We start from the raw sequence: 13,121 nt of genomic DNA on the forward strand, positions 1-13,121 counted from the left end.
GGTGTAGTGGTTAGAAATTATGACTGCTTTGTGATTTTGGACAAGTTAATTAACCTTGATAGCTCAGGGATAGGGAGGGATAGCTCAGTGGTTTGAGCATTAGCCTGCTAAACCCAGGGTTGTGAGTTCAATCCTTGAGGGGGCCATTTAGGGTTCTGGGGCAAAATCAGTACTTGGTCCTGCTAGTGAAGGCAGGGGGCTGGACTCAATGACCTTTCAGGGTCCCTTCCAGTTCTAGGTGATAGGTATAGCTCCATATATTTATTTTATTTTTATATTTATTTATTTACCTATGTTTCCCCACTAGTAAAATGAGAACAGAGCCTAAATGGTTAGTCTTCATGGTTTTAAAGTCCTTTAAGATGCTCTGATTAATTAGAAGTACTAAGTATTGTTCATTTCCCTTTGCATGAGTCTTGTACTCTAAAACTAAACCTGCTGCAATAGTGTGATCTAAGAAAATCTTGGCTTACCTTCTGCACCCTGTCTTAGAGCCTACATGAGGGATGCAGCATTACTGAGAGGAACAGTTTTCTTTGTCGGAATGGCTCTGTGGGGTGCACACAGACTGTATTCTCTCAAGAACTCACCTACATCAGTGCTGCCCTCATTTCTCAAGGTAAAGTGGTACTTGGGAGGAACTTTTATCTTGTGATAGTGCCTGGGAGCCTCAGTCGTGGACCAGCACCTCGCTGTGCAAGGGGCTGTGCAAACTCAGAACAACAAGACAGTTTCTGCCCCAAAGAACTTCCAATCTAATTATAAGACCAAAGCCAACAGTTGGATAGAGACAGATGGGGGAACACATGAAACAAGGAGACAATAGCTATTTCAAGCTTAAACTGATGCTTCGTTTGGAAATATTTTACTGATCCACGTAGCAATTCTTGAATTTTTCATAGTTCTTTAGAGTTTAAGGTCAGAAGGGACCATTAAAACATCAAGCCTGACTTGATTTAACACAGGCCATTAATTTCACCCAGTTACCCCATAACGTGGGTTGAACCTAAAGCATTTCAGTCCTCAGCAGAGTGAACTGTTGTGTGCACAGGCAGAGGACTGGACACAGAGGAACCAGAAACAACATTCTAGATGGTTTAGATAGCTAAAAAAATCCTATCCCTGCTGCAAGTAGATTCCAGTCTACAGCATACAAATGCAGGGAGAGGGGACAAAGTCCGCATCAATGAAAAGTGAAGTGTGACACTTCTTTTTTTTTTTATTTATTTTATTAGTGCCGGGATTTTTTAAATGGAGAGACACCCTGAGGGGAGGATTAAGATTTATGAGCTTGTTGGCAGAAGTGCCTGTTAATGGAAACTGCAGCTATTTGAGAGACGGCCGAAGCATTTGACCGGCTGGGTGTTAGTGCTGGAAGCTGTACTGTGATCACCTCTCTACCAGGGCATTTACTAAACCCTTGGTACGATATTAAATTGGGAGCAGCCTGCCCACCTTTCGGGCCCCCTCTTCTGTACTTTAGGAGATGGCAAGGCTATTTTTGTAATGGATTTTAACCACAACAAAAGGAATGGTGTTAAGGTTCCCTTATTGGCTGGCCACGCTGTATGTTTGATCTGTAGATTATGCTTTAGGCCAGAGAGTGAGTCCCTGAAACAATATTAGAAGTTTCCTATAATGGGCTTGGTATGAGTGACCAGATTGAGTTGTCTCATTACAAAATCCTACTGTCTCTTCAGCATTTGGGGACCTTTCAGCCAAACCACGAGAGTTACCATGTTCTAAACTGAACTACGTACTCCAGTGAGGGGTGTATGTCATGTCATGTGCAGCTGGTAGCACTGTCTCCAACCCCCTGTTCATGTGGAACCAGGGATGCATTTTAACATCTGACTTGCACCTGTTGGGAATACATTATTGTGCTTATAAAATGGCCATCTTTGATTGGCTTTTGCAGCTGTAGCCTCAGACTTTGAGCTTGTCTATCCTTGAAACACTACAGTGGCCATGCTGCAGTTGTGTCACTGTAGCATTTCAGTGTAGACACTTACTACAGCAACAGAAGGGTTTCTGTTCCTGTTGTTAAACCACCTCCCTGAGAGGCAGTAGGTAGGTTGATGGAAGGATTGAGCCCTTCAGCTAAACTTCTTAATATGTAGGATGTTGATGGACTTCAGTTTAAGAAGGTTACAGATCATTAACTGACCTGAGGAACTTGTGTTCCAGGCCATGACTTGTCCCAATGCAGTTGTATCGTATGAAATAGTCCTGTCCATAACCAGATTAATCAAGAAGTATGGGAAGGAGCTGCAGGCTGTCACTTGGGATATTCTTCTGGATATCGTTGAGCGATTACTCCAGCAGCTACAGGTAGGTATTGAGCCAAATCTTGATATACGTTATAAAAACATCTTGTAGGAAGTATTTTGGTTTATAAAATGTTCTTATTTTTTAATACCGAAAAGCATTGTACGGCTTCTGCTGTTAATGGGGGGTAGCATGTACCCTGCCACAGCCTATAGACTTGATGTCTGACCCTGGGGCTCTCTTGTCAGTGGAGCTGTGCTTGTCATGGAGGTGGCGAGGTATTTGGTGTTGGAAGGGAAGAGGATTGAGTGTGGGTCTGGCCTAACTTCTGACTCTGGTACTTCTCAGTCAACACTCTTATTTCAATTGTGACATGCTTTGTAATTAAAAAGAAACCATTTAGAGCGGCCTTGTCTGTGTTTCAGAGTATAGAGAACCAGGATTTGAAGTCCATTGTACATGCTCTGTTGACTACTGTAGAAGAACTCTATGACCAGAACGAATTCCATGGGTCTGAGGAGAGATACTTTGAGCTGGTGGAGAGATGTGCTGATCAGAGACCTGTAAGACCTTCTCTCCCATCTCAAGTCAATGTGGCCTACTGTGGGTTCCCCCCCCCCCTTTAAACCTCCTAGAAATGTTTCTCTGTACTATAGTAATGTCTAGAGGTCCCACCCAAAATCTGGGGTCCATTTTGGGAGCCATTGCATGAATGCATAGTAAGGAACAGTCCCTGTCCCAAATTGCACAAGACACACACAGGAAACATTCAATATTCCTATTTTACTGATGGGGAGCTGAGGTACAGGGATAGTAAATGATTTGCCCAAAGTCACATAGGAAGTCTGGCAGAGCCAGGAATTGAACCCAGAACTTCAGAGTCCCAATCTGAGTGCCTACAAGACCATCCTTCCTCTTATTGCCCTCATCAATATTAGATTTTTATCCCATACAACCAAGGGCGGCGGGAGTTATAAAATAGTGCATGTTATAAAGCGACAGTGAAGACTTCACAGCCCCTTGTGTGGGAGGATGGGAGATGCATGCACTGTAGGTAAGCACTGGACCATTCTTACATTTTTTTTTTTTTTTAAAAGGAATCTTCTCTACTAAACTTAATAACGTACAAAGCTCAGTCTATTCACCCTGCCAAGGATGGCTGGATTCATAACCTGAAAATGTTAATGGAGAGGTTCTTCAGGTAGGAAACTGCAGCTCTAAAAAGAAAAGGTTATTTCAATGTGTGTGCAGTCTGTTTAATGAACTGTCTGTGTTTAAAACAATCTTCCTCTCTGGATCTCTTTAATGTTAGTAATGGCCGCTGAAATATGGGGGTGGTTCCAGAATGCAGGATTTGCTTTTTGTCCAACTGAGGCTTCTTTATCATCCTTCTTCTTTTAACAAAGTGGAGGGTGGCCATTGGCTGCTTCACCTCTCTAATTAACTATCCTGTGCTCCATTGCATGGTATCTTCCTTGGTATCAGAACTACAACCCTACCTTCTAAATGTCAGGAATGCTTTTGATTTGACAATATCCTGTAGTGTGGGGTTCTGCAATGGCCGCTCCCTAGAACAGGCTTTCTTGTTTTAGAATGATCCCCTCATATCTCCAGAGCTTTCGGCTCCTTTTAAAAAATTAAGATAAAGACCACTTCACCCCTGTGTATGTGGTTCTAAAGTTGGGGCACAGAGTCCGTCTCCCATTCACACATGCTCTCCCTGGTTGACTCTTAAGTTTTGGAGATGGGTCCGGCTGCCCATCTGCTACCACAGGAGCTCTTGTTTTTGTAGACAGCCTCCAGGTTTTTCTTGATGGTAGCACCTTGTCTGCCTGGTGTTGCAACTTCATATGGAGAGAACATTCACTGAAGGTTCACGTGGCCTTTGCTTGTAACGTTTTTAACCCAGAAAAAAGGGAGTTTGTCACAACATACTCTCTGTCCTCCACCTAAACTCTTTTGTCCATTTTGGGTTTGTTTTTTCCCTTTTAGGAACGAGTGTCGTAGTGCAGTTCGGATTAAAGTTCTGGATGTCTTGTCTTTTGTCTTGAGCATTAACAGACAGTTTTATGAGGTTTGTACTTTATTGATATTTAGTTGGGGTGTTGGAATTGGAGATCTGGAATGGGTGGTGGAAATGTTTTTCTGATGCTTAATTGTGTGTGTTCATCAGGCCTAGTTTCTGCCATTCTAAAGAGTTAGTCCAATGGTTCTGAGAATACAGGACACTGTAATTATGTTTCTCTGCAATGTGACTGGAAGGACCTGCCTATTAAATGCGGTCCACAGTTGCGTTTTTTAAGTCTGTTGTTGATATGGTGTATGTATAATGGGAGTTGATATTAGCAGGTCTATTTTGACAATGTGCTTTTTTAATTTTCACCTTGTGCATCTTGTGGATACCTTCTTTCTCTGTCCTAAGGTTTCCCAAAGAGGTTGTCAATTCCATTCATTTTACTAAATATATATATATATATATATATTTAGTGTTGGGGATGGGAGATTTAATCTGGTTTGGGTAAAGATAAAGTTTCGTTTGTACCAAGATGAGGCCAAGATATTATCTGACATGAGTGGATTGACTCGACTCAGTGTTTCTGTTTTAATTGAAATCCAAGATGGCAGGCGCTGTGATAGAGCAGAGCCCAGTGAACCCTGCTTGATTTGCTTGTTAACTCAAAGGAATGTCTGCTCGGTGTGTCTGATGCAAGGAAAGTGGGAGAGGCACTGCTCAGATTCCTCCAAGTTCTATTAAACTTGCTGCTGCCTCTTTGTTTCCTGCCTCTCTGAAAAACAAGGCCTGTGAATCCCATGTGAATGGGTCGGCTGAAGTTGAGCTACAGAGCCTTTGGCAGATTGATAAAGACCTAAGCTGCCGAGTCCAAGTTCAACAATAGTCTAATTGTTCGGAGAGATGACCTAGAAAGAGATTTAAATAGGCTGGAGGAAGAAATCCAGCAGACTAAACAATTAGGTAATGAAGGCTAAAGCTAGTATGACCTCGTGCTTCCTTGATCATGGATATACATTTGTGTTAACTCACTAATAAGAGTGAGCGGGGAGACATTTTGCTGAACAGTCTATCCTATTACAGGAGGAGCTGATTAACGTGGTAGTGATCTCACAGCTGGCACATATTCCAGAGGATAAAGACCACCAAGTCCGGAAACTGGCTACTCAGCTCTTGGTGGACCTGGCCGAGGGCTGCAACACGCATCACTTTAACAGCTTGCTTGATATCATAGAAAAGGTGAGGCTTCGTTTGCTCGGTAGTGACACTTCCAGTAACTTCGTCTCCATCTCTTCGCCTTCCTTGGTCTCCAGTAAAGCGATTGGCTAACAGTTAATTATCTATATGATCCAAGGGGGTGGTGTAGGACTCCTGGTTTTTGGAGGAAACCAGAGCTCTAATGGAAAGGAAAAAGGTGCTTTGGAACCAGCTCTGCTAATGCACGTCCAAGCTCATCTACGATATTAGGAGACTTTCAGTGGGACCATTTATTTTGTGCCTTTCTGACCTGTTGGCATGGAATTAAGTCAGGGTCTCATTGTGCCCAATGTGGGTTTTAAAGGGCATTTCTCCTTTTTGTTTTTAAAAGGTGGCTGCACGTTCTCTTTGGGCTCCGGTTGATCTGGAGGAGAGAGACTTTCTATCTCATTCTGCTGCTTTAGAGGATGTGAAGACAGCTGTTCTAGGCCTCCTGGTAATTCTCCAGGTAACACTGTGGAGCGTTTAAAAATCCCTCCCTTAAAACAATGTTCTCTAGGGCTTTGTTTACTGGCCAGTCAATTCCCAATAACAAATTCTTTCTCTTCTGTAACTTCATAGACTAATTCACTTGTCCCACTCTTTAAACTAACAGAATAGGGGATATTTTAGCCATGATTGGGTTAGTTCAATTCTTGACTGGGTACCTTGCATATGATGTATTAAATATTAAATCTTTATCTACTAATAGCCAGCATGTCATAAATGTAAATGTTTTGGTGATCTGTTCCTAAGGTCCAGCTAAAAAGGAGCCAGAACTGGATTCTCAAATCCGAATCTTTTTGAATCCTAACCCCAAAGAAATTCAGATCTCCAGATCCAAACCCACACCTGTAACTTTCTGGATCTAGATTAGATAAAAAATGAGAAGAGTTCTAATGTGACTGAAATTTCTCAGCAGAAATCTCACTAATTCACTTGCTACCTTGGGCAAAAACTACACAGATCTCTTGTATTGCCAGACACTCACCATTCAAGATGGTGGAAATTTTACAAGAACAACTTAAGTGACGTTAGCCTCTCAGGATCCAACCACTTTCTCAGGCCGTCTCAAAGCCTGCCCTGCCCTTTGTTTATTGATGTTACTAGCAGCGTCAGTGGAGTATAGCGTTATACCCCCAAGCAACGTCTTTATCGGGTCATTCATAAATTAAAGGTCAAATTTGCCACTCAAACAGTTTTCATAGAAATGTCGGTGTCCATAATGCGCACGCGCTGCGCTCTCTTAAAAGCGGGAAGATGGATCTGTTTGGGGATTTTGTGTGTGTGAGATCCCCAGGATTCATCTGTTCGTGTTGGCCTCAGGAACAGCTCACATTGCCTTTCTTTGATGCCGATTGACCAAAGATGGGCTATTCTGTTAACAAGTAAACCTTCAGTGCATCTATTGACTGTTGTTCTGTGCCTCTGTAGACGAAGCTGTACAGCTTGCCTGCCAGCCATGCCACTCGGGTGTATGATATGCTTATTAATCACATCGAGCTCCACTATAAGAACGTGTACCGCCTCCCGATTGCTAGCAGCATCCGATTGCAGGTATGGATAGGCTCTCTCCTAACACTATGATAGAAGGAGGGGCTGAGCTAAGGTTTTAGTTGGGTAGAAGATGGGGCGTTGGTAGGAATTTATTACTGCGTACTCTGCGGCATACTTCTGTAGCTGTAGAACAATCAGTGCTGGAGTAAAATGTTCGTTAGCTGTGTTAATAAATTCCATAGCCGTTGAGCTCAGGGAGTGGAAGCCCCTACAGAATCGGCCCCAATGCAGAGCAAATCTTCTTGCTGGCCAGGAACGACAGCAGATTGAGTGGTGAGAAGCGGGGGGAATATTCCATCAGCAGAGGTTTTGAGTCATTCCAGAATGCAGTGAGAAATCTTCTCTCTTGCAGGCATTTGACTTTCTGCTGATGCTTCGAGCGGACTCCCTCCACCGCCTTGGCCTGACCAACAAGGATGGAGCAGTGAGATTTAGCCCCTACTGCCTCTGTGACTTGGTGTATGTTTCTCATTGCATTGTAGTATCTTTGAAATCTTGACATTCTCACGTGTGTATTTAATAGTCTGTCACAGTCTCTAAGCAACTCTTCTCATCTCCCAAATTCTGATCAGCAGTTATCAGACCACATTCATAGTTATGGCTGGGGGGCGTGGGGGGGTGCAGTTCCCTCTAGTAAATAACTTCGGAACCAGTCCTGCAAATCCTTGGCATGCAGAGCTCTCAGGAGCCTCAGAGTTCTGTGTACTGGAGCCTTGCGATTTACGTAGCTACTCTGCAAAAGATTACAAATCCCTTGTTTGCAATTTCCTGCCAGGAGACTGAGAAATCTGGTTTTACACTAAGATGCGGTACAGTGATCTGTAGAAATGCTGCTACTTCAAGTTGCACAGCCTAGTCTGGTAGTAACTGACTCTTTAACTTAACCCTCTTAACAGCGAGATCTCTGCAAAGGAACTTAGAGAAGCAGCCTTTGTTGTAGATAATAAAGCGATGCGTGCGTCTGACTAGTTGGCTTGGTCACTTCCCTGAAATCTGTTGCTTTGCATATGCATTTCTCATCTTGCTTTCGTGTCTGGGTGTGGCTACTGAAACGCTGGCCTGGTTTGTATTTCCATGTCGTAGAGAACCAGAGAAGAGGGTGTCTGAGAAAAAACCTGCTGGGACCCTCTCCCCTCCATCAGGAAGCCCCAGCGTTTCCTCCCAGAATGCCACTCTTCGGATGGGCTACCTGCCCTACTCATTGCTCTTCCGAGTCCTTCTGCAGTGTTTGAAGCAAGTACGTTGATGAACTCCATCTACAGTGGAGTTCTGTGCACACATTTGGAGCTCTAAGTACTGATAAGAAGGACATCAGAAACATGTCTAAAACTCAAGCGTTTGGAATGTTGATGCTGAAATGTTCCAAAATGTCACCTTTTTATCCCCTTTATGCCCAAAAAAATTCCCATTGAATCTTTTTAAAATGGATATTTCTTGAGGAAGATCATGACACTCGTAACACTAAGAATCAGGAATAGAGTTTTTAACTCGTCCACTTGTGGTGGCCGATTAAACGGCATATATGTAGTGCTGAGCCTAATCTGTTTACTCAAAGAGGGCTTTAAAAATTGTCTGATGGGATGCTTTTTTGAATCTTTTCTCAACAGTATAATCTTTGAGACTTACCCACCATTTCACAGTGTAGCCAATTAATACACTGTTGTGCTTCATTTTTCTTAAAAGAACATCATCAATTATATTTAAACCTAAAATGTGACCGGCCTGTGTTTTAAAATGATCTAGCAATCAGTGTTATCCAGGATGCCCAACACCAGCCGAGGGTATCTAAATAGCTTCTAGAAATCCAGAACTTTCATCCGAAAATTGTTTGTGTGTGATTCTACAACTCTTCAGCCACCAGGAGGGCCACAAGTAAAACTCTTCCTAATCCAAGCAGACCAACACTGGATTCTGCTTCACAGGAAATAAGGGTGAATTTTTTTTTTCCATTTAACAGAGGCCAAAAGCCAGTAGGAAAAATGTCACCCTGCTTCTCAAGGAGGATTTAAAACTAATAATAATCCCCCCCCAAAATTAGAAGTTCAACTTAAGTTGACAAACTGTTGACCATTAGATATTTGAGCATGGAAAGGAAATAATGAGGTGCAATAATGTTGGTTCTGGACAGTAACTTTTTCGTTTTTTGGGACCAGGAGTTGTCTTGAATGCTAGAATCATGTTTTTGCTTTGGCGGATGGAGGAAGCATATGTAGAAAAGGCCTGGGTTGGACTCTTTCTGCTTGTTTTCACCATCTATTTGGAGATCAGTCCATTTTATGGCATCAAAATGTCCATGCTACATCTGAGCTAGAGGATGCAGTTGGGTGGAACCCTGGAAGCAACCCATGCATCAAATAAGAGCAGGATCTTTGTTAACTAACAAGGCTGGAGAAACAAGGGATCACAGAAATAAACAACAAATCATTGTTTGACACTTGATGGGCTTTATTTTCAAATTTAACATATAAATCATGCAAAGTTATTTTCTTCCTTACTAAACCCTCTTCCCTTCTTTCCAGGAGACAGACTGGAAGGTGTTGAAACTGGTTCTCAACAAGTTACCGGAGTCTCTCCGCTACAAAGTCCTATTTTTAACCTCCCCTTGCAACCTGGACCAGCTGTGCTCTGCACTCTGCTCCATGGTAATAACCAGTGTGTCCTCCTGGGGTCTGGACACCACAACTTCACTTCTAATAGAAATGTGTTTGCTTTAAGGCTTCCTTATTTTATACCCTATATTTTTGGGATTAATCTGTCCCTCCTCCCCCTCACCAGCAACTTGACCCCTTTCCTTTAGCTTAAAACTTTGGGTTAGGGATAATTAAATCCCTTTAGATATTTAACTGTCCATATGTTTCAATTGCTAAAGAATATAGTTGTAAAAGTGTATCCATAAATTGAGTGAGTTTTGAGGACACTTGAGCCTAAACCTAAACAAACTGACCTGCATGTAAGGCTTTGGGGTTCTAGGTGTATATTATGGTCTCCTGAAAATCCATTCCCCCACACTAAGGGTACATCCAGACTACCCGCCGGATCGGCGGGTAGCGATCTCTCGGGGATCGATATATCGCGTCTAGTCTAGATGCAATATATCGATCCCCGAACGTGCTCCCGTTGACTCCGGAGCTCCACCAGGGCGAGCAGCGGTAGCGGAGTCGACAGGAGAGCCGTGGCTGTCGATCCCGTGCCGTGAGGATGGGAGGTAAGTCAAAATAAGGTACGTCGACTTCAGCTACGCTATTCCTGTAGCTGAAGTTGTGTATCTTACATCAGACCTCCCCCCCCGCGCCCCACAGTGTAGACCAGCCCTAAAACTGTGCAAAGTTAGCTAAGGGATTTATTTCATAGTTTTACTATGAAGATTATGCTCCAAATACAGCATCCAGATCCTAGTACATATATGATTGAGCTCTGGGACCTGGAAGCTAGTATTGTTTCATAAGGAACCCTGTACTGCTCTTGTACTATGAAAATATGCCCCAAAAGACCTGAATTGAAAAGGCACGTGAAACACAATGTACTCAAGCCCTGTGTGTAACTGATTAGCTTACAGACAAAAAGACAGCTGAGAGGTTGCGTGGCGCTCCAGATGGGTTCTCCCGCAATGACTTGCACCTGGCTGTGGTTCCAGTGTTGACTGCATTGATATCTTACCATAATTACCTGGATAAAGCTAAACAGGTACTATCAATGGGATGGGCTGTGGGAGGTGAAATCTGAGTCTGTCTCCAGTGCACTTTCTAATGCCAGCCTGTCTCAGACTTGGAGACTAAATGTACAGTTGCTCTGTAAGCATTTGCACTGGACATATAAAGGGGCAGTTCTGCCAGAAAACAATGTACCCATTGTAAGTAAAAGTAATGTAGGATGACTGTAACTGAGAGAAGTTAGTAAAACTCTATTCACATTCTGAGCTTTGTGTATTTAATAGCACTTTGTATAGTCAGTTTTGTTGTTGCCATCCCCTGCATAGTCATTCTGTTCTTTCTCCCTGTCTGAAAGACCCTGATAACCATCAGAAGGGAGCAGAAAAGCCTTAAACATTTTGTCCCTTTTTATTCTGTCAGAAACTGTAATCTTAAAATTGATTATTTCAAAAAGTTCAGGATGACAAATGTCTCATCTAAGATTTAGAGCCAAGATGTGTCCAGCAGTGCAGAAATACCTGTGATTTTTTTTTTTCTCTCTCTTGAGATTGTAGTCTCAAATTGCTAGTGCATTTTTGGTAAAAATTCTTTTAGCTGCTGGCCCTAGCAATGCAATTACCAACACACAACTAGCATTTTAGTATGTAGAAATGCTAGAGATTTGTTGTAGGCTAGTGCAGATGGATCCTGGTCTTATTTTATTATACCGAGCATATTCTGTTCTATTCTTCTAGCGTGAAATGGTTTATTGCCTGGAACATGGCTTAATTTATCGCTGTGCAAACCAGTGCGTTGTGGCTCTATCAGTATGCAGCGTTGAGATGCCTGACATCATCATAAAGGCACTGCCAGTCTTGATAGTCAAGTTAACCCACATTTCTGCTACAGCAAACATGGCAATACCTCTCTTAGAATTTCTTTCAAGTAAGTTGCAGTGGAAATTGTGTTTTACCTATGTTCTTCAGTGGGGCTGTGAAAAGGCTAACTGTGTTATTTAGCATGAGTATCATCATCTTGGTTTAGTTTAAGGTCAAATACCAGAAATACAGTGAACCCTAGAACAGGTTGTAACAGTGCTGCAACTGCCATAAAATCTTAACAGATAGTCTACTCTTGCTCACGTAACCCAGCTGCTCAACCTAATGCACATGCAGACGGAGAAAAAAGAGACATGCTTTACATATTAAAACATTAGAGAACTGGAAAATCAGCGGTTATCTTTCCCTCCTTATAGCTTACACCTTGCAAAATACTATTTACAGAACATAATGTAACGTTAACTTTCCTGTTGGTACCAATGGTTTAGAAACCGCTGGATGCTTCAGCTAAATTCTGAGTCAGTAACAAAGTGCTCTCATCCAGACTTCGCAAATGATTTTCGTATTGAACTGTTTCAGCTCTAGCCAGGCTACCTCACCTCTATAGGAACTTTGCAGCTGAGCAGTATGCGAGCGTGTTTGCCATCTCTCTGCCCTATACAAATCCTTCCAAGTAAGTTCACCAGTCTTTTTGTTGTTGTTGTTCTCTCCTTTTCCCCATCTGTAAATTGGGGGAAATGACTGACTTACCTTTGTAAAGTGTTTTAAGATCTACAGAGGAAAAATATAGTTGTTTGTGATACCTTTATATATGGGTCTTCTTGCTGAGGGAGGGCCAGATTTAGCTTCAAGACAAATAGTGTGTGTTGCTAATTGCACTCCAGGTTCCTTTTCCCCTTGAACGTACAGTAGTATTCTCTCCCACACCTCTGTAATATTAAAATTGAACTGCATCTCTTCTGAAATGTGTTCAGATTGCCCCACTAAACTCCTGAAATCTTCCCCTGTTCAGGTTTAACCAGTACATCGTGTGCCTGGCACACCATGTGATCGCTATGTGGTTCATCCGCTGTCGCCTGCCCTTCCGGAAAGACTTTGTTCCCTACATTACAAAGGTAACAGCTATGGCTGGATCTTGCAATACAAAGAGTGCTCTGAGAACTGCAATCTGTGGGCATTCTTGCTGTCAATTTACAGAGATTCTATTTGACATCAAAATAACTCACCTGTACTTATTACATTAGAATTTCAAAATCAAATGTAGCTCTTGAGGATTGGCTCATGGCAAGTGGGCTGCAAATACCAACGGTTTGAACCGTTTTCTGTGTGTCCAAATTGGCAGGGCTTGCGGTCAAACGTCCTCCTCTCATTTGATGACACCCCTGAGAAGGACAGTTTCAGGGCTCGCAGTACAAGTCTGAACGAGAGGCCGAAAAGGTAAATTGTATTCCATTCCAGTTGGGGCTATGGGTAGCTCTTCATTAGGAGCTGTTTAAATGCCAAATGCTTTCCGGTGCTTTGTGAAGAGAACTGTCTGTGTCCTTAAAGGTGCTGTGTAATCTTTCTGATAACCAGAATGTT

The 13,121-nt window shown here is 42.6% G+C and overlaps 1 protein-coding gene across 13 annotated transcripts in view; it reads left to right on the forward strand.

The window, feature by feature from the left end:
- Positions 1-13,121, forward strand: part of TSC2 (TSC complex subunit 2) — a 42,880-nt gene that overhangs the window by 8,201 nt on the left and 21,558 nt on the right. For all 13 annotated transcript variants that reach the window (XM_054041346.1, XM_054041350.1, XM_054041348.1 and 10 more), the window contains 16 exons: positions 493-619; positions 2,188-2,331; positions 2,694-2,831; positions 3,366-3,469; positions 4,261-4,342; positions 5,363-5,518; positions 5,868-5,984; positions 6,950-7,072; positions 7,425-7,531; positions 8,156-8,309; positions 9,592-9,714; positions 10,622-10,756; positions 11,457-11,646; positions 12,120-12,213; positions 12,553-12,655; positions 12,883-12,977. In XM_054041346.1, the coding sequence (XP_053897321.1) occupies positions 493-619; positions 2,188-2,331; positions 2,694-2,831; positions 3,366-3,469; positions 4,261-4,342; positions 5,363-5,518; positions 5,868-5,984; positions 6,950-7,072; positions 7,425-7,531; positions 8,156-8,309; positions 9,592-9,714; positions 10,622-10,756; positions 11,457-11,646; positions 12,120-12,213; positions 12,553-12,655; positions 12,883-12,977 (1,992 nt within the window). The remainder of the gene's footprint in view (positions 1-492; positions 620-2,187; positions 2,332-2,693; positions 2,832-3,365; positions 3,470-4,260; positions 4,343-5,362; positions 5,519-5,867; positions 5,985-6,949; positions 7,073-7,424; positions 7,532-8,155; positions 8,310-9,591; positions 9,715-10,621; positions 10,757-11,456; positions 11,647-12,119; positions 12,214-12,552; positions 12,656-12,882; positions 12,978-13,121) is intronic.

This window comes from Malaclemys terrapin, chromosome 10, assembly GCF_027887155.1.
Source record: "Malaclemys terrapin pileata isolate rMalTer1 chromosome 10, rMalTer1.hap1, whole genome shotgun sequence".
Lineage (NCBI taxonomy): Eukaryota > Metazoa > Chordata > Testudines > Emydidae > Malaclemys > Malaclemys terrapin.